Raw genomic sequence first — 19,875 nt, forward strand, 5'->3', positions numbered from 1 at the left:
ACCCTTCAGACGGCTTGGTGGCATGGACCTGCAGGACCAGTCAGGAACACCACCATTGTACATGTTCACTTTTAAAGTTGACATATTTTCTTGAATGTTGACATTTGACTCACATTTGTTTGTATGAGATAATCTTCCATGAAATAACTTTGCTTACATTTACACATCTTCGTAGGCATATAATCAGAGCCATTAACAATCTGTACAAAAATTAAAGTTCACTGCATAAAATGTTGTTGTTTGTTATTGTTTGCTCAGCTACAACTTAGTCAGAATAGAATAAATAATGATAGCCTAACTGTTACTTCAGCATGGCAACAAGTTTGAAGTTTATTATATAAACAACATCAATCCTATGTGTAGTTAGAGAAGCATTTAGCTGACACTGTTGAGGTCACGCCATGCTGGATTTGCCACACAGCTGAATCCTAATTACCTCTTGAGAAGGATGGTGCCCAGCTCTACATCAAGACAAACTCCCAGAGGAAACCTACCCACAACGAACTGTTGAGTTAGGTCACTCTACAGTGATTCCAGCAGACTCACCCACACTAGGCACACTAGGATAGAGAGCGATAGGTATTTGCACAAATATAATTGCAGTCAGGTGAAAGCATATAATCTGTGTAACGGCTCAATGGTAGAATTCTTCATTTTCGTTACCATTCTCGTGATGCTGATGACTCTGTTTTGTTCCCTTCTGTTGATCATTGCAGCACATTTATTTTACTCAAGAATCTTATTGCTTCAATAAATATTGAAATGCCAATTTGAGTATTTCTTGTGTATCCTTTTGGGCATACATTAGTTACCAAACAAAAGGGTTCTAGACCTGTTTCCACAATTTTCTTGGGGAGTCAAGAGTTGTCATGTTATGAGGTTGCACATACCACCTGTTACCTTGCGAGGTTTGGGGTAAAGATGGTGCACTATGAGCTTGCCAGGACTCAGGCCTGCATTTCCTGATGGTGTGCGTTGACTCAGTGTTGCAAAGTTTTATGTTGTCCAACATATGTGCACTTTTACTGAGAAAGTATGAACCATAAGACACCAGCCCATCCTGCTTTTGTGGTGGAACAAGAGCATTTTCAGTTAACTGTGCTCCTCTTCTGTCTCACCTGCGCACCTCGGGTGTTCACAAAAGTGATGGTGATGTTTATGGTAGAAGCACACCTTCGGAAATAAGAGTTGCTAGTCTTCCCCTACAAACCCTGGTTTATCCGGGATGCCCGTAGCATTCTCCACATCAGAGTGTTTTGGATTTCCCTGCCCTCTGTCACGGCTAGAGTGATTTCTATTTCTGCTCTTACCCATATATTGGTGGCTTCCATTTATCTTCAGGTCCAGATTTGGCCCTTCGCATCCTCAGATTGTGGCCAGCTACTCTCCCAGGCGTGTGAAGCTTCTTAATGTTTAGCGCCCAGAAGAAGGTGTGACCCGCATCCAGGTTCTTGCACTTATCCGCACGTCTGCGCATGTCCTCATTCGATCAGCAGAACTTTCTTACAAAAGTATTTTATGTTGTTATTCAGTTTGTATAAAAGATATAAAAAAACATGCATTCAACATCTGTTAGATCGAAAATATTAAATTGTTTTAACTGCCAACAATTATTAACAGGATTAGTTCCTGCATCAACTCATTTGTACTATATGTTGGACCATTTAATGAGTGATTGGATGAATGCGGTCTCAAATGGAGTGCATGGCTGAGTTGGTTGCACGGTACATTAGATCTATTCTTGCTTACGCCTGCTTACTAAAAAGTGTGTACGATAATATTTCTATTATTTGTTATTGTATTTATTGCAATATTTTATTCCTGTAATTTTGACATTGCTGCATATTATTGACTTGTATAATAAAATCAGGGTATACACCCCAAAATAATCGTTATATGGTATATTTATGAGCTTCTCTTCCCTTTCTTTCGCACACTATGGTATGACAAATGGGATGAGGTAATATATTTTCAATTTTCTTGATCCTTGGCGTTAAGCTGATCGATTAAATCATTTTCAGGCAGTGGGGTTATGTTTTATTAAGAATGACGTTTCCCCTGTCCCCCTGCCTAAGTATCCGTTCAGGGGCCCCCTTCTGTGTGATTTTCTAGAATCTGAAAGAAACAGGTTAGTATTAGATTCCTTACCTTAGAATATACTCAGGATCCGGCAAATTTTGTGTAGCAGTACCCCTGCGCGTCGGTAGGCGTGGGCTGCCGCTCCGTGTCCGTCGTCGGCGTCGTTGTTGCCGGGATAACGTCGTTGGAGTACTTAGACGCCGCCCTCGCGCGCTGACGTCCGTTCTTCTTTTTTCCGCGCCAGCAAGCGGAGGGCCGGAGAAAGTGGTACCCTTTAGTCACTTTTTGACCCTTTTGGATCCGTTTCGAGTCTGCGACTCCCATCGGTGCCGGTACGGATGCCTGAGTTCAAGCCCTGTGCCGACTGCAACCGACTGATGTCGGTTACCGACCCCCACCAGGGCCTACATTGCCTGGGGCCCGACCACGATGACAAGTTGTGCTCCGACTGTCGGGCCTTTAAGTCGAAGGCTAGGCGGGAGCGGTCCCGTAAGCGCCTCAAGCTCCGGCAGTCGGCCCGCGCCGCTCAAGGTCCCGATCCGGAAGGAGGTCGAGGGACCGGTCGCGGGGCCGGAGTCATCACAGCTCGGCAAATCGACACCACTCGTCGGGCTCCAAGTACTCAAATAGGAGGCACAAGAAGTTGAAGAGGCGATATAGCTCTTCTGACTCCCCTCGACGCTCGCACGACGCGGCCAGGGGTTCGGGTTACACTGCCCACGCCACTCCGCCGCAGGTGTCGCGGCCTGCTCCATACCCGCCGGTCCCTGGGCACAACTGGACGCCGGAGGAGATCGACGCCTTCCCCATGGCCATGAGGTCGCTCTCTCCTCCGTCTGGTTCCGTGGCGCCCGACTGGGATCCCAAGCGGGCCGGGTGCTTCGGCCCCGGCACAGTCGGCGGCTTCGGTCCCGATGCCGCAGGGCCCCACCGGATCCGGTTCCAGATCCGGGTCGCCGCTGGTCGACCTTACGACCCTGCCGGCGTTGGCCCCTAGGGCCGCAGACTAACATTCAGCGCGGTGGCGGACGTTGTTACTGTCGCGGTGGTAACAGGGGACAACGGCGCGGCCAGTCCACATCCACCCCCGCAGTATCCACCTCAAAGCCTTCCTAGTCCGAGCTTTCTGGCCCATTTAACGCCAGTGGGGGGCAGGGTTCGCCATCACCTCATCCACTGGCGCACATCACATCCGACAGGTGGGTGCTGCAAATCTTCCGAAGGGGCTACTCCCTCCCCTTCGAGGCGACCCCTCCAGCCATTCCACCGCAGTACCAAAGCGTGTCGGAGGATCACTTGCAACTTCTGCAAGAGGAAGTATCGGCCCTCTTGGCCAAGGGAGCCATTGAGCACATTCCTGGGCCAGAAGTAGGACGTGGTTGTTACTCCCACTACTTTCTGGTTCCCAAGAAGGGCAAAGGGGGCATACGCCTATCTTGGACCTAAGGAACGTCAACGGCTTCCTCCGGAAGGAGAAGTTAAAGATGCTGACTTTGGCTCAGGTGTTAGCTGCCCTGGACCCGGGAGACTGGATGGTAGGTAGCGTTGGACTTGCAGGACGCATAGTTTCACGTCCCCGTCCTGCCGGCCCACCGGCGCTACCTGCGATTAACGGTAGGCCACGAGCACTTTCAATTTACCGTGCTCTCCTTCAGCCTTACCAGTGTCCCACGGGTGTTCACAAAAGTGATGGCGGTGGTCGCAGCTCATCTGCGCAGGTTAGGGGTTTCAGTCTTTCCCTACCTCGACGACTGGTTGTTAAAGGCTGACTTGCCCCTGACAGTCGTCAGCCACCTCTAGGCAACGACCGACCTTCTGCACATACTGGGGTTCTCCATCAATGTGCCAAAGTCACACCTGTGTCCCTCTCAGAAGCTCCTCTTCATCGGAAAGGTTCTAGACTCCGCGCAGTTTCGGGTTTATCCTCCCGAACAGCGGGTTCGGTATATTCAGGCTTTGATTCCGATCTTTCTGCCGTTATCCCGAGTCTCGTCAGGTTGACGCTGCGGCTTCTGGGGCTGATGGCCTCCTGCATCCTTCTGGTGCATCATGCCAGGTGGCGAATGCGGGCTCTGCAGTGGGACCTGAAGTTTCAGTGGGCCCAGCATCAGGGCAACTTGCCCGACCATGTCTTGATCTCGGAGGGCACTGCAAGACAGTTGCAGTGGTGGCTCACGTACCGCGATTGGTTCAGCAGCAGATCCCTCGCCCTACCCCAACCGGAGCACGTAGTTGTGACGGACACGTCCCTCCAGGACTGGGGAGGCCACATGGGAGAGGCGGAGATCAGAGGCCATTTTTTATCTCCGGCGGAGTCCCGGCTCAACATCAACCTTCTGGAGCTGCGGGCGATCCAGCTTGCACTGAAGGCATTCCTCCCCTCTGTCCCGGGGAGTGTAGTGCAGGTGTTCACGGACAACACCACCGCCATGTGGTACTGCAACAAAAAGGGCGGGTTGGGGTCGTGGACCCTATGCCAGGAGGCTCTGCGCCTCTGGCAGTGGCTGGAACATCAGGGCGTGACCCTGGTGGTTCAACACCTGGCAGGTTTCCAGAACGCCAGGGTGGACGAACTCAGCCGTCGGTACTTGATGGATCAGGCATGGCGTTTGAACTCGGACGTGGCGCACGGCCTCTTTCAGCAGTGGGGAGAGCCTTGTTTAGATCTATTCACCACAGAAGAGAACGCGCAATGTCATCAGTTCTGCGTATTGGAATTTCCAAGGCGGCACTCGCTCTGAGACGCTTTTCGTCGTGAGTGGAGTTGCGGTCTGTTGTACTCCTTTCCGCCTATACCACTTATGCCCAGAGTGCTGAAGAAGGTCAGACGCGATCGTCCTTGTGGCTCCGGACTGGGCACGAAGATACTGGTATCCCGAGCTACTCAGCATGTCTGTCGACCCCCCGATTCGTCTGCCTCTTCAGGAGGATCTTCTGTCGCAGCAGCAGGGGACGGTCCTCTACCCAAACCTGTCCAGTCTCCACTTACATGCGTGAAGATTGAGCGGCGACAGTTGAGGCCATTTGACTTGCCTCCTGAAGTCTGTAATGTGATTCTGGCAGCCAGGCGTCCCTCCACAAAATCGGTATACGCCTGCAGGTGGAACAAATTTGAGGCATGGTGCACATCACAGGCTGTGGATCCTCTTTCTGCCCCTCTTTCAGAGGTTCTCCTCTTTCTTCTTTCTCTTGCCCAGTAGGGCTCTGCTCTGGGCAATCTAAAGGGATACCTCTCCATTTCCGCCTTCTTAAGGCTCCCTGATCAGCCCTCTTTGTTCAAGTCCCCAGTTGTAAATAGGTTTTGGAAGGGAATCACTCATATGTACCCTCCTCTTCCTTTCGTGATGCCTCAGTGGGACTTGAACATTGTTCTGACTTATCTGATGTGCACTCTCTTCGAGCCACTTCATAACTGTCCTATTCGTCTCCTTACTCTTAAGACTGCATTCCTGGTTGCCATCACCTCTGCCAGGAGTGTGAGTGAGCTCCAGGCTATTTCTTCTCTACCTCCTTTCCTTTCTGTCCATCTGGACAAAGTTGTGTTGCGGACACGACCCTCTTTCCTGCCAAAGGTAGTCACAGCCTTTCACATCTGGCAGTCCATCACTTTGCCCACCTTCTTTCCGCCTCCGCATCCCTTGAAAGAGGAAGAGAGGCTCCACCGTCCGGACCCAAAACATGCGCTCTCATTCTATCTGAACCGCACACGCCAGTTCCCGGTGGATGACCAACTCTTTGTTGGTTATGTGGGCGCTAAGAAGGAACGGGCGGTGCACAGACGGACCATTTCTCGATGGGTCGTCTTGTGTATCAAGGCTTGTTACTCTTTGGCTCGAAAGGAGCCTCCCGTGGGGCTACGTGCCCATTCCACTCGGGCCACGGCGGCTACTACTGCCCTGGGTCGGGGGGGTCCCCTTGCAGGACATCTGTCAGGCAGCTACGTGGGCCTCGCTGCACACGTTCGCAAGACACTACTGCCTCGACAGCCAAGTCCGGAGAGATTGCTTTTTCGGCCGTTCCATTCTCCAGGACTTCCTGGTGTGATCATTGGGTCGCAGACCCACCACTGGGGTTGGTATTGCTGGGGTATCTATTCTAAGGTAAGGAATCTAATACTAACCTGTTTCTGTCAGAGGCACAAGTTACTTACCTTCGGTAATGATATATCTGTAAGAAACAGTAGTTAGTATTAGATTCCTAACCCCCCCACCGATCCTCCCCGTTCTGCGAACCGATATCTAGGGTTAAGGTTATCCCTGTAGGAGTGTAGGGTCTGCAATCCTATGGTCCCCCAGATTTTTGCTTTTTGCTTCACTGGTTTACGACTTTCCCTGGCTGTGGGCCTGCTAATCCGACCCACAGCCTAGCTGTTCTCTCTCTAAATTAACACACATGTACTTTAGGTCAATTTACCAATTGGTATTGGGTCACTCTTGTAAGTCCTCGTACAGTGTACCATAGGTACCCAGGGCATAAGTGCACCCAAGGCCTACCAGGGGCTGCAGCATGTATTGTGCCATCCCTGGCTGGCCATCTAAACCGACACAACTGGCTGGTAACACAGCTGGGGCAAGGTGGTGTAATCACCCTTTGCTTTAGATATAGTATACCTATATCTAACCCTAAAATGGACACATATACTCCTATAAGTCACTCCTGTGGCAGGCCTTATCAATCTTGGAGGCAGAGTGCTTGGAATTATGTGAGATGGTGCTCTAGCATTAGCTGTGCCTGTCTGCAGCTTTCGGAACCATGTCCTTTAGCTGTTTCCATGATAACGCTATACCCTATACTCTTAAGTGCATTATAATCCTTGCGGTTATTGCTAACTTTGGCATAGCATTTTCAAAACATGTCGAGTAAGGTGTCATACAAATTGGAATACTACCCCCTCGCCAGCTCTGGCGACGGGGGTAGCATTCCACCCTTTTAGAGGGACACAACATGAATGTAACTGAGAACCCCGGTTAAAGTTAACTCGAGCCTCAGCATCACAAAATGGATGCTGCCACCACAGACACGAGTCTGACCTCCTGCTGCTGGGAGTCCTTTCAGCGAGGGAGCCCTGGACAAAGGGTTTCCTGCCGTGGGAGGTGCTAGCACCACCCCAGACTGGATTTTGTGTATTGAGGTAGGACAGGCTGAAAGGAATGAGACATACCTGGAGCACACAAGGTGTCCCTGTGCATACCCCGGTTCACACCAGTTGCTGGGGCACCCCAGCCCCAGCTCTGGAGCGAAACCGGACAAATGATAGGCGGTGTAACCACCCCCCTTCCTGGTCCCACCCATAGGAGGGACCTAGTCACAGTACAGCCCCCTTTAGGATAATAAACGTAGCAGCTGGTCCCATTCCAAATTAGATTAATCCTGATTTGACACTACAAAGAAGAAACTCTGGACTTCGACGTTCTGCTCCACAGAAGACTGAAGAAATCTCCCTCGCAGCCAAGGAGTGACCACCCTGCACAAGCAGGCACCATCAAGCGTCCTGGCGGTTCACTTTGTCGTCCTTCCCGGTGGAACCAGACTTCAGAGCCCGACGAGACCTGGACTTCCAGACCTCTCCGACCTCTACCTACATCTGCAGCACAGCTGAGATCCGTGGGTGCGACGAGACACGTGGGACCGGCCATCTTGGAGAAACTGCACTTCGCTTCCAGCATGACTTCAGAGGCATCCTCGAGAAAGTGCTTTGGGGATTGAGAATCCCCAGCCCCGAGCAGCTCCTGCACAGAAGACCAGCCATCCAGCATCCACGAGATCTGCGTGGGGCCCTTTTGCTTGATTGTTGCTCGACGCGTTGTCTGGTCACTTGCCTACACCGCTGGTCTGGTTGCTCCAGACTGGCCCTTGCTTCCTTCCAAAAGAGAAGCACCCCGGACCCTTCTGGTCCGCACCAGACGCCATCTCCACTCACCGCGTGGGTTGCCTTTGCCAAGGCCTGTTGACTCTGAATCCGGATCCGACACCACCGACAGCGAGAGCCTGCATGGGACAGCTCGTGCCTCCATCCTGGTCGTCGAAGACACCTCCTGGTCCACGTGGCTGCAGAGTCAAGCGTCCACTCTTCACCTGATCGCGACAACAGCATCTGGTTCCTTCCTGGTTCCACTCCGGTCACTGGTTAGTGACATCTTCGTCCTGGTCGCCTGCAGCATCTTTCTTCAAGGCTCCATAGACTTCGACGCGGAAACCCGATTTCACACCTATGCACCCGCAGCCCGTGGGTGAGGTAACGAGAGCATTTCGGTGCTCAAGGGTAGATTGACTCTCCTAGTGTCCAGGTATCCTGTAGTTTTAGTCTTAACCAGTTGGAGCTGTCTTTTACTTACCTTTTCGTAACTTGTAGTGTCCATTGACTTTGTACCGCATCTCGCATGTTAGTTCACACTCTGCACACGAGTCCCGTGGGCCTCCTGCTCCTTACCTAAGGTTAGGGTAGCGTAGTCCCAGCAATCCTACAGCCTCTGGACATCGTCATTTCCTCTATTGATTTCCTTATACCATTTACTTAGTATATGGTTTGTCGTGTCCCTAGGGCACCATTGTAATTTGTGCAACTTATCGTATTTTTCTTAAGAGTCTTGTCATGTGCTTAGCCCTCTGATCTCATAAAGAGTTCAGAGGTGTTTTGTTAGTAATAAATATATTGTTTATTTTCATATCAAGGGGTTATATGTGGTAAAACAGCTGGCTTCACATGCCAAAAGAGTTTAGCCTAAGACTGCTTTGTCCATGAAGAAGTGTGGCTCAGGGGTTAGAGGCGGCAGACCCGGAAGCTGAGATCGGCCCTGGACCAGGGTTCAATTCCCCGCCTCGGCGGGTCTTGGGCTAAAAATTCCACGGACTCGATAATTCTCGCTCCGGTGCCTTCTCGACTCACGGGTTCACACTCTGCGACTCTGGGCAATAGCTTGCTTAATCTCCACAACGGCCCCTCGCGGCGGGATGCCTGGCTTTCACCTTGTGGATACCCTGCCGGGGTTATCTCACAGGGGAATACCAGGACGGGTTCCCTAAGCAAGCGCCGGGAAACCCACTGCGGGTAGCTGTGCGCTATATAAGCTCAAATACATTTACATTTACCATTAGGATAGCTGGTCTATAAGGTTGACTTACAACCAATCACCATAAGGGTTGTTTGGACTGATACAAGGTGATCACTCGAACTAGTGAGCATCATATATCAGGCCAACTTCTCACAATCCCCTTTCAGGTCCCTTGTTTTCATGGCACCAGTGTTGGTTTTTATCATGGCTCTGCGTTTCTGGCTCGGAAAAGATGTGTATAAGAACTGACGTCAGCGCGCAAGGGCGGCGTCTAAGTACTCCGACCACGTCATCCCGGCGCCGACGACGGACGCAGAGCCGCAGATGACACCTACCGACGCGCAGGGGTACTGCTGCCCGAAATTTTCTGGATCCAGTCTGACGCCTGGGGATATTCTAAGGTAAGGTATCTAATACTAACTACTGTTTCTTACAGATACATCGTTATCGAAGGTAAGTAACTTGTGCTTTTGGTCAGGTCGACTCGGAGGCTGCTGGGACTGATAGCCTCTTGCCTTCTGCTGGTCGAGCACGCCAGGTTGTGTTTGCGGGCACTGCAGTGTGATTTGAAGTACAAGCAGGCCTAACTTCAAAGGGACCTCTCGGACTACATCGATTTTGCGAAAGATCTGCAGTGGTGGTTACTGGACGCACTTGGGTCAATGGCAAACCCATCTCCCTTCCTCTCCCAGAGCTGACAATGATGAACCATGCATGGATTCTGGGTTTGGGCAACCATCTGGGGGAGATGTAGATCCGAGTCCTTGCTCCACAGGAACCTTTTGGAGCTGAGGACCATCAGCTTGGTGTTGAAAGCTTTGCTTTCCTCCATCAAGGGAAGATTGGTACAGGTGCTCATGGACAATATCACCATGATGTTGTACTGCAACAAACAGGACTGGGCTGGGTGGGGTCGCAGACTCTGTGTCAGGAGGCCTTTGCACCTCTGAAAATGGCTGGCCACTAAGGAATGTTCTTAGTGGTGAACCACATGGTAGTATTATTGAATACCAGGGCAGACGAGCTCAGACTTTGATGCCTGGCAGATCACAAATGGTAGTTACACCCGCAGGTGGCACAGGGTCTCTTCGACAAATCAGGAGCTCAGTGGCTGAATCCTTTTGCCACTACAGAGTACGAGCAATGTTGGTATTTCTGCGAGTTGGGGTTTCCAGGGTGTCTCTCAGAGACAGGTTCCGCCTCGAGTGGAATTCAAGATTCCTGCATGTCCTTCCGCTGATACCACTCCTACCCCGAGTTCTCCATAAAATCAGGACAGGCTGGGCATCCTAATGGCTTTAGATTGGACATGGGGAGTTTGGTATCCAGAACTCCTGGTCGTGAGCATGTCCTCTGATCAGTCTGCCCCTCTGAGAAGACCTGCTGTTGTAGCTACGGGGTAGGGTTCTGCTCCCGTGCCTTCACACTCTCCACCTTAAGGCTTGGGGATTGAGCAGTGACAGCTGAACACCTTTGACCTTCCTCTGGAAGTGGTTGATGTCATTTTGGCAGCCAGGTGTCCATCAAGGAAAACTGTAAATGCCTGTTGTTGGCCAACAAATCTGAAATTTTGTTATTTATTTGATCAGTTGTCCACCAAAGGTTTGCTTTGAGCACAGTTGAGGAGTTATCTTTCGGCCATTTTTGCCTTCAGAAAGTTGCCAGATTGGCCCTTGTTGTTTGTCACCAGTTGTGATTTGATATTTAAAAGGGCTGCAACATATTTCCCTCTTCTCCCTTTGTTTCGTATTGGCTCAATCTGACCTTAATATGCTGTTCTCTCCTCTGCGGCTCCTTACTATCAAGACAGTGTACCTCATTGCCATCACCTCTGCACAGCGTGTGAGAGTTTCAAGTTCTTTTCGTCAATCCACTAGGCACTTCCTGCATCCCAGAAGAACTGGTTCTGTAAACTCTGGCACCCTTCCTGATGAAAGTTGTGACACCATTCTACATCGGTAAAAACCATCACCCTGCTGTTGTTCTGTGTTCTGCCTTTCCCCTCTAAGGAAGAGGAGAGACTTCATTGCTTGGACCCCAAGAGAACTCTGAGCTTCTGCATAGATCGTTCCAAATCCGCTAGGTGGACAGTCAACTCTTTGTGGGGTTATCTGGAGCAAAAAAAATGGATAGACCTTTCAGAAGAGAACATCTCCTACTGGATCGTGGTCTGCATTAAGATCTACTATGTATTAGCCAAAAAGCAGTCTCCAGAAGGACTGCATGCCCATTCTGCCAGGGACAAAGCTGCTACCACTGTGTTGGTACACAAAGTCCCTGACATTTGCTGGGCAGCTACATGGGTGTTCCTCCGTATGTTCACAAAGCACTGTTGCCTAGACAATCAGGTTGGATGAGAGGGTAATTTCTCTTGCTCGGTCCTGAAGGACTTCTGTTTTGAGTCTATTCGGAGCCCCTCCACGTGGGAGAATTCTCAGCCTCCTCTCCTCCTTTTGTGGATGCAGGGGCTGCGTGCGAGTGAGAGTGTAGCTGAGCACAGGTGTCTAGTTGGTTGGTGGAAGTGCAGGCGGATGTTCAAGTATGTGGGTTCGATGTTGTCCAGTGCTGTGTATGCATGCGTGAGGAGTTTGAATCAGCTGTGTTTGTGGATGGGGAGCTGGTGAAACTATCTGAGGTGTGGTGTGGGGTGTTGTTGGAGGTTAAGGATGAGTCTCACTGTGGCATTCTGGATGGTCTGGAGGCAGTGCAGTGCATTGCAGTAGTCTAATCTACTAGTGATGAGGGCTTGTGTGATGGTGCCTCTGGTGGGCAGGGGGAGCCATTTGAATATTTTTTGAAGAATGTTGAAGCAGGAAGAGCTGACCACGTTGTCCTGCATTGTCATGTTGAGCTTGTCATCCAGAATGATTCCTAGGTTTCTGGCCTGGTTGTTTGGAGTGGGTGTTGGTTCAAGCTCTGAAGGGCACAAGGTGGAGTCACTTTGAGAGTTCTTGTTCCTGAAGATCAACACTTTAATCTTTTCGGAGTTGAGTTTCAGGCAGTTGATCTCATCCAGTCTCCTACGTTGATCATGCAGTTGGAGTAGTTGGTTTTGGTGGTGGTGGACTTGTCTGTCAGAAAGGGAATAAGTTGGCTGTCATCAGCTTTGGATATCATGGTGATGCTTTTGGATCTAATGATGTTGGGAAGCGAGGACCTATAGATGTCGAACAGGGTTGGGCTGAGTGATAAACCCTGAAGGAATGCGCAATCACCTCCTTGGATTCTGATGTGCATGGTGGTAGCCTGACTCGCTGTGCTCTTTCTGTGAGAAAGGATCCTATCCATTTGAGGGCCGGTACTTGGATGCCTACGTCCTGCAGTCTTCTGATGGGGGTTTGGTGGGAGACTGTCTCAAAGGCTACGGAGAGATAGAGTAGAATGAGGGCTGCATTTTTTCCCAGTCCTTTATAGCATGGATGTAGTCTGTGACCACAGTAATAGCTGTTTTTGTGCTGTGGTTGCTCTGAAATCCTGATTGAGTTTGGTCCAGTAATTTGTGGTGTTCGAGGTGGTACTCTGCTTGCTACGGTCAGCCAGTGGTTTTTGGAGGATGGCGTTGACTTCTGCATGTTTCCAGTCTTCTAGGAAAGTGGCAGATTTGATGGAGGTGTTGATGTTGGGTGAGGAAACTGCTGATTGGTGGTCCTCCCATGTTGTAAATGTGGTAAAGGCGTGATGCTGTAGGATCCATGACGTGTACCGTTTTTATGAGAGCTGCAGTGTCTTTGAACGTTTTCTATTCAGTCCTTTGGTTAGTGGTGGTCATGTTGGTGATTATATCTTTTGGACCTGATTGTTCAGAATAGTTCCTGTAGATTTTCTCTCTTTTGCTTTGAAAGAAATTTGATAACTTGTCGCAGAGTTCCTGTAGAGGGGTAAAGGTGTTGGCTGCGGCCTCAGGAGTGGTGAATTCTTTGATAATTATGAAGATCTCCTTGCAGTTGTTGGAGCTCGCCTCTGTTCATACTTTAGTGCCCTTCCTCTGGTGTCTCTCGTAAGTTGGTGGTAGCGTCTGAGTGTGACCTTACAGGTGGTTCTGACGTCAGTGTTGTGGCTGGTTCTCCATTTGTTTTCTCACTGCTTGCAATAGTGTTTAGATTTTCAGATGTCCTGAGGATATCAGCTAGTTTGTTTCTTGCGTTTGATGGACCTGAGGGAGTCCGTGCAGTTCTTGATCCATTCGATGAAGTTGGTGACTTTCTTGTCGAGGTAACTTGTGGTGTTGGTTTGGTCTGTTTTGAGGACTTTGAGCCATTGTGCTTCTGTTACTTTGTGGTACAAAAGGGGGTGGTGATGGACTGTTACTTTGTTGCAGCTTGGGCTGGGTAGGTTAATGATTGTGGGTGTGTTTGACTTTCGTTTCGAAGTTTATGATGGAGTGGTCTGGCCATATGAGCTGTGAGGTGCGGTTGTAGGTGATCTTGTTGGTGATCTTGTCGCTCGTGGTGAAGATTGGATCCAGGATATATCCTGCAATGTGTGTATGATCTGTGATGAGGTGGGTGAGTCAGATAATATTCATGCGTTCAGGGTGGCTGTGGAGCACAGGTCCATTGAGTCCTTGAGGTGGGAGTTGAGGTTACAGAGTAGTTTAAAGTCCTTGGAGTTGATGGTGAAGTCTGTGATGAGGTTACTAAAATCTCTATCAGAAGAACAAATTACTTAACTTCGGTAACACTCTTTCTGGTAGGGATTGTACCCAGGTACAGATTATTCACCAACCCGCCCATCCTCTCTCTTCTGTGGTTTTACTCTACCCATTAATACCATCCCAAGTCTAGAAACCTGAACACTGCCTACAATTTGCTTTTGGGGTTCTGCGTCTGGAGGCATGAACTGTCTCGAAAGCAGCTGACTTTAGCGCAGTGGTGCTTATATAGGCCCTGCATGTCAGTTCTGTATTGAAACGGTGCAGTACCAAGCCGCAAAGTACCACCTTCTGGTGAGCAGAGGTACTGCTGAAAAGTTTCAGAATCCAGTCTGACCAGGGTCCAGTCTGCCACTTGGGGAGAAATCAAAAGGAAAGTCTCTTATCAGAAAGAGTAGAATTGAAGGTAAGTAACTTGTTCTAAATCCTTCTGCTTCTGTGTGGTTGGGTGTGTGTGTACTGATATAGGAAAGGTTAGGGAACAGGGTAAGGCCCTACTGAAACCTGTCAGTTCTCTGGCATGTCTGTTGTCCTCCACATGTCTCTCCTGTCCATTTTCTATTCTACCACAGCAGGATGGCTGTATGCCCAACTCTGATGGGTAGGAAAATCTAACTAGAATAAAGTCTCTTATCAGAAAGAGTAGTATTGAAAGTGAGTAACTTGTTCTAAATCCTACTGCTTCTGTGTGGGTGGGGGTGTGTGTACTGATATAGGAAAGGTTAGGGAACAGGGTAAGGCCCTACTGAACCCTGTCAGCTCTCTGGCATGTCTGTTGTCCTCCACATGTCTCTCCTGTCCATTTTCTATTCTGCCACAGCAGGATGGCTATATGCCCAACTCTGGTGGGTAGGAAAATCTAACTATATTAGCCTAAAAGAAAAAAAAATGATGGGGTGCGACAGTAGGCATACGCAGACTATTGCATTCTGACATCACACAAGGCTCCACCCTGTCACATCTTGTCTTTAGTGTGATAGAACAGTTACGATATTATGTTTGGCTTGTGTGGGGGCGCACAGGAAAGGAGTCCAAGAAAAACTGTCAATTTCGGGTGTATGAAAAAGTTCTTTATTTAATAATATTCATTCTTTTAAAAGCAGTCACAGTGCAATTTGCTACAAAGTCAGCCTTGGGACCATCCATGCTGTTACTTTGATGCGGACGAGGAAACTTTTTAGGTTCACAACTTTTGAACAACACTTGACTGTGGGAGAAGGAATTGATACGGCTTCCTTCACCAGAATCTTAAGCACCGGAGCGTGATACGTCGCCATTAGGGGATCCTACATAATTGCACTGTGAGGTTCTGCTAAGGTCCACGAACAATTTAAGGTGAAAATAAAATATTTGTACACAGCATTACTGAACCAACAGGATAACTAGGAACTCTTTCAAGCTTTTGAGAAAAACTCTTTTCACGACTCTGGAGGATCTGTGTACGCGCTACCGGTTTAAATACTACTCGCCCCGAAGAAACTCCTGTGTAGGGAGTGAAACGTGTTGGCTGACTTTGTTGCAAATTGCACTGTGACTGCTTTTAAAAGAATGAATAATATTAAATAAAGAACTTTTTCATACACCCGAAATTGACAGCTTTTCTTGGACTCCTTTCCTGTGCGCCCCCACGCAAGCCAAACAAATTACCTGTGATCTGGAAAACACAGCGACGCCAATTAGCAGCTGACGTCGAGGGTGGCTGCACAGAAACGTACAAACTTTTGGAACTGGGTTTTAGGTGCGGCATCGTAAGGTCCGCTGCTACATTTTTTGTGCATAACAGTTACGATATTAATTCAAGTCATTTTAACAATTGAAAGCAAAATTCCCTTTGTGATGCAGTAAAAACTCTTAGGCATTGTCTTTTTTACTTATATTTTGGTAATATTTGTTTTTTCAAGAAAGAAAAATAGCACCTTGGATTTTTAAAGGCTAAGCTACCTACCTACGAATACAAATTGCTTAAACCCCAGATAACTGCTTTGCTCCCGCTGTTTTAGCATGAACAATTGATGTCTTCTGGCAGGCCCTTAGTCGTTTCGTTAGTAGTTTGATTAATAACGTTCTGTATGTTGAGGGTGCCAAACATTCCGTTGCAATGCCTTATGGTTCTTAAAACACTACAATGTCCATGCCTTCTTTGGGTAGAGTTCCCACTTTTATGTAGTTTCCCTTTTGCCTCATCCCAGTAATTGTTTTAGATGCTTGCTGAGACTCCTATATTGATAGTGTTATCTTCAAAGTTCAGCTGGATAGCCAGAATAGAAATAGGCTTGCACATGTAGCATATGAAATTTCTTCTTCATTGAACTCCCCAGCATTATTCGTATTTCCATCTTTTCTAGTAAAGGTTGTGTCATTGGGATGTGCTGGCATATCTTCACTTAAGTTCCTTGAGGTTATTTTTAATATGGTAAATAAATGTCATCTTTTACCTGCAGACCAGAGTCTGTTTATGCAGTTGTCAACAAGAAGTCTGCTTCAAGTTCTTCTGCGCCTGGAGAAGGTAAGAATAACATGTCAGTCCATTTAGAACAGAAAGAAATGTTTCACATGTTTGCGAAATTATTCTGAAAACATAAAGACATGTTTTCATCATGTGTGCATTCATTGGTTTATGTCAAAATGTAACACACATTTAAGTAAGCTCAAATATAGGATTGGGGTGCTCTTTCTGAGATGCTAACATTGTAAAGTAAGCCAAGTCACATTGAAGACAAACCAATAGATACAGCTAAGCATATGCTTGAAGCTCAGCGCATTCAGTTGTCAATCAATCAATCAATGAATCATGACATTTGTACAGCGCGCTACTCACCCGGAAGGGTATCAAGGTGCTGGGAGGGGGGGGGGATCCGCTAATGCTTGAAGAGCCAGGTCTTGAGATGCTTCCTGAAGGAGAGGTGGTCCTGGGTTAGCCGAAGGTGGATGGGGAGGGAGTTCCATGTCTTGGCTGCCAGGTAGGAGAAGGATCTTCCTCCGGCGGTCAAGCTACGGCCACGTTAACTTCACAACTTTTTAGACTCTTGAGCTTTCTCAACTCCTCTTGTGTCTTTAGAGCGGGTCTCAGTCAACTCAGCCTTGCTCTTGTCCTCGGGGTTAGGGCAGCTTCTGTCCTCTCTTTAAGTCGTGTAGATGTCCTTTTTATAGATATAGACCCACATCAGTACATCTCCAGAGCTAGGTCTTGAGATGCTTCCTGAAGGAGAGGTGGTCCTGGGTTAGCCGAAGGTGGATGGGGAGAGAGTTCCATGTCTTGGCTGCCAGGTAGGAGAAGGATCTTCCTCCGGCGGTCAAGCTACGGCCACTTTAACTTCACAACTTTTTAGACTCTTGAGCTTTCTCAACTCCTCTTGTGTCTTTAGAGCGGGTCTCAGTCAACTCAGCCTTGCTCTTGTCCTCGGGGTTAGGGCAGCTTCTGTCCTCTCTTTAAGTAGTGTAGACGTCCTTTTTATAGATATAGACCCACATCAGTACATCTCCAGAGCCAGGTCTTGAGATGCTTCCTGAAGGAGAGGTGGTCCTGGGTTAGCCGAAGGTGGATGGGGAGGGAGTTCCATGTCTTGGCTGCCAGGTAGGAGAAGGATCTTCCTCCGGCGGTCAAGCTACGGCCACGTTAACTTCACAACTTTTTAGACTCTTGAGCTTTCTCAACTCCTCTTGTGTCTTTAGAGCGGGTCTCAGTCAACTCAGCCTTGCTCTTGTCCTCGGGGTTAGGGCAGCTTCTGTCCTCTCTTTAAGTAGTGTAGATGTCCTTTTTATAGATATAGACCCACATCATTACATCTCCAGAGCCAGGTCTTGAGATGCTTCCTGAAGGAGAGGTGGTCCTGGGTTAGCCGAAGGTGGATGGGAAGGGAGTTCCATGTCTTGGCTGCCAGGTAGGAGAAGGATCTTCCTCCGGCGGTCAAGCTACGGCCACGTTGACTTCACAACTTTTTAGGCTCTTGAGCTTTCTCAACTCCTCTAGTGTCTTTAGAGCAGGTCTCAGTCAACTCAGCCTTGCTCTTGTCCTCGGGGTTAGGGCAGCTTCTGTCCTCTCTTTAAGTAGTGTAGATGTCCTTTTTATAGATATAGACCCACATCAGTACATCTCCAGAGCCAGGTCTTGAGATGCTTCCTGAAGGAGAGGTCGTCCTGGGTTAGCCGAAGGTGGATGGGGAGGGAGTTCCATGTCTTGGCTGCCAGGTAGGAGAAGGATCTTCCTCCGGCGGTCAAGCTACGGCCACGTTGACTTCACAACCTTTTAGACTCTTGAGCTTTCTCAACTCCTCTAGTGTCTTTAGAGTGGGTCTTGCTCTTGTCCTCTGGGTTAGGGCAGCTTCTGTCCTCTCTTTAAGTAGTGTAGATGTCCTTTTTATAGATATAGACCCACATCAGTACATCCCCAGTGTCCTAGTCTTAATTCATAGTCTTATGGGCTACAGCAACTTCCCATTTGTGGAACTAGTCAGAATTATGATGGCTACTTCTAACCATAAACTCCTCACCTTTCAAATCTCTACAGGTGCCGGACTGGATCAGGAAACTAATTCCAGCAGTTGTTCTGCTATACTTATATGTAGGACCATCTGACTTCACAGCAGCTTCCTCCTGTCTCCGAAAGTGATGGCCTGGAACCATGTATAGGCCCCAGCCCTGTGCTCTAATCTCAGGTCCTTTTTCCGATGCCCTTTGACCTGAATCTGAAAGCCCCCCATAAAATTTGTATCTGTTCTTCACCAACTTCCCAAAAATACTGATGTATACTTCTAACCACAGATTCCTCATGATAGAACATTTCCAGGTGCTAGATTGGCTCCAGAAAGCTTTCACTAGTATTGCTCCTGTGTGCCACTAAATGGCATTGTGCAGCTTTGTGCCAATCCTATGCACTTTTATCAGTTCTGGCCTTACTGAGACTTTTGATGAAGATCAAGAGCTCTGCTCCCAATTTAGTTAGCCTTCCAACGAGTCCTAAAACAGAAAAATCTAGTGTGCTAGAGAACATTATTCCCTCTTAAGAGGTTTCACACCATGGCCCAACTGTAGAAGACAGATTTCTGTCATGGACCCACATGAGCTGTTTCTCTTGTGTTTGGTCTCGGTACACAACTTGAGTATGTGCAACAAGTGTGCCCTCATTTAACCAAAAGACATCTGGGACCAAGAAGCAAAGCTATATGTTGCTGAATACAAAAGGAAGTTTTGGGTCTCATGTAGATCCTAATCTGAAAGAAACAGGTTAGTATTAGATTCCTTACCTTAGAATATCTCCAGGCGTCAGACTGGATCTGGAAACTTTTGCGTAGCAGTATCTTTGCGCGTCGGTAGGCGTCGTCTGCGGCTCCGCGTCCGTCTTCGGCGCCGTGATGACGTCGCCGTAGTACTTAGACGCCGACCTTGCGCGCTGACGTCAGTTCTTCTTTTTTCCGCGCCTGCAAGCGCCGTTCTGGAAAAAGTTGTACCGTAGTCAATTTTTGACTAACTTTTTCGATCCTTTTTGATCATATTTCGAAGTCTCATCGTCTCTGACTGTGCCAGTAGGGATGCCCGGGTTCAAACCCTGCGTCGACTGCAACCGACTAATGTCGGTTACCGACCCCCATCGCCGGTGCCTTCACTGCCTGGGCCCCGACCACGACGACAAGTCCGGCTCTGACTGCCCGGCCCTGACGTCCAAAGCTATACGGGAGCGGTCCCGCAACGACTCGAGCTCCGGCAGTCAGCCCCGCGCCGCTTGAGGTCCCGGTCCGCGAGGAGGCCGAGGGACCGGTCGCGGGCCGGAGTCATCACAGTTCCGGGATTCGTCATCAGTCTTCGGGCTCGAAGTCCTCAGGTAAGAGGCACAAGAAGTCGAAGAGGCGACATCGCTCTTCTGACTCCCCCCACCCCCCCCCCCCCCCCGACGCTCGCGCGACGCGGCCGTGGGTTCAGGCGACACCGCCCACGTGGCTCCGCCGCAGGTTTCGCGGCCTGCTCCATACCCGCCGGTCCCTGGGCAAAACGCGACGCCGGAGGATATCGATGCCTTCCTCATGGCCATGAGGGCGTTCTCTCCTCCGTCTTTTTCCGCGGTGCCTTCGGGCCAAGCGGCCCAACTCGGATCCCAAG

General features: G+C 49.1%; 1 protein-coding gene across 4 annotated transcripts in view; it reads left to right on the forward strand.

Moving 5' to 3' along the window:
* The window catches only part of ITSN2 (intersectin 2), a 1,355,209-nt gene that overhangs the window by 929,062 nt on the left and 406,272 nt on the right, over window positions 1–19,875 (forward strand). For all 4 annotated transcript variants that reach the window (XM_086926255.1, XM_086926257.1, XM_086926256.1 and 1 more), the window contains one exon: window positions 16,224–16,288. In XM_086926255.1, the coding sequence (XP_086782381.1) occupies window positions 16,224–16,288 (65 nt within the window). The remainder of the gene's footprint in view (window positions 1–16,223; window positions 16,289–19,875) is intronic.

This window comes from Lissotriton vulgaris, chromosome 6 (assembly GCF_964263255.1).
Source record: "Lissotriton vulgaris chromosome 6, aLisVul1.2, whole genome shotgun sequence".
In the NCBI taxonomy this organism is placed as follows: domain Eukaryota; kingdom Metazoa; phylum Chordata; class Amphibia; order Caudata; family Salamandridae; genus Lissotriton; species Lissotriton vulgaris.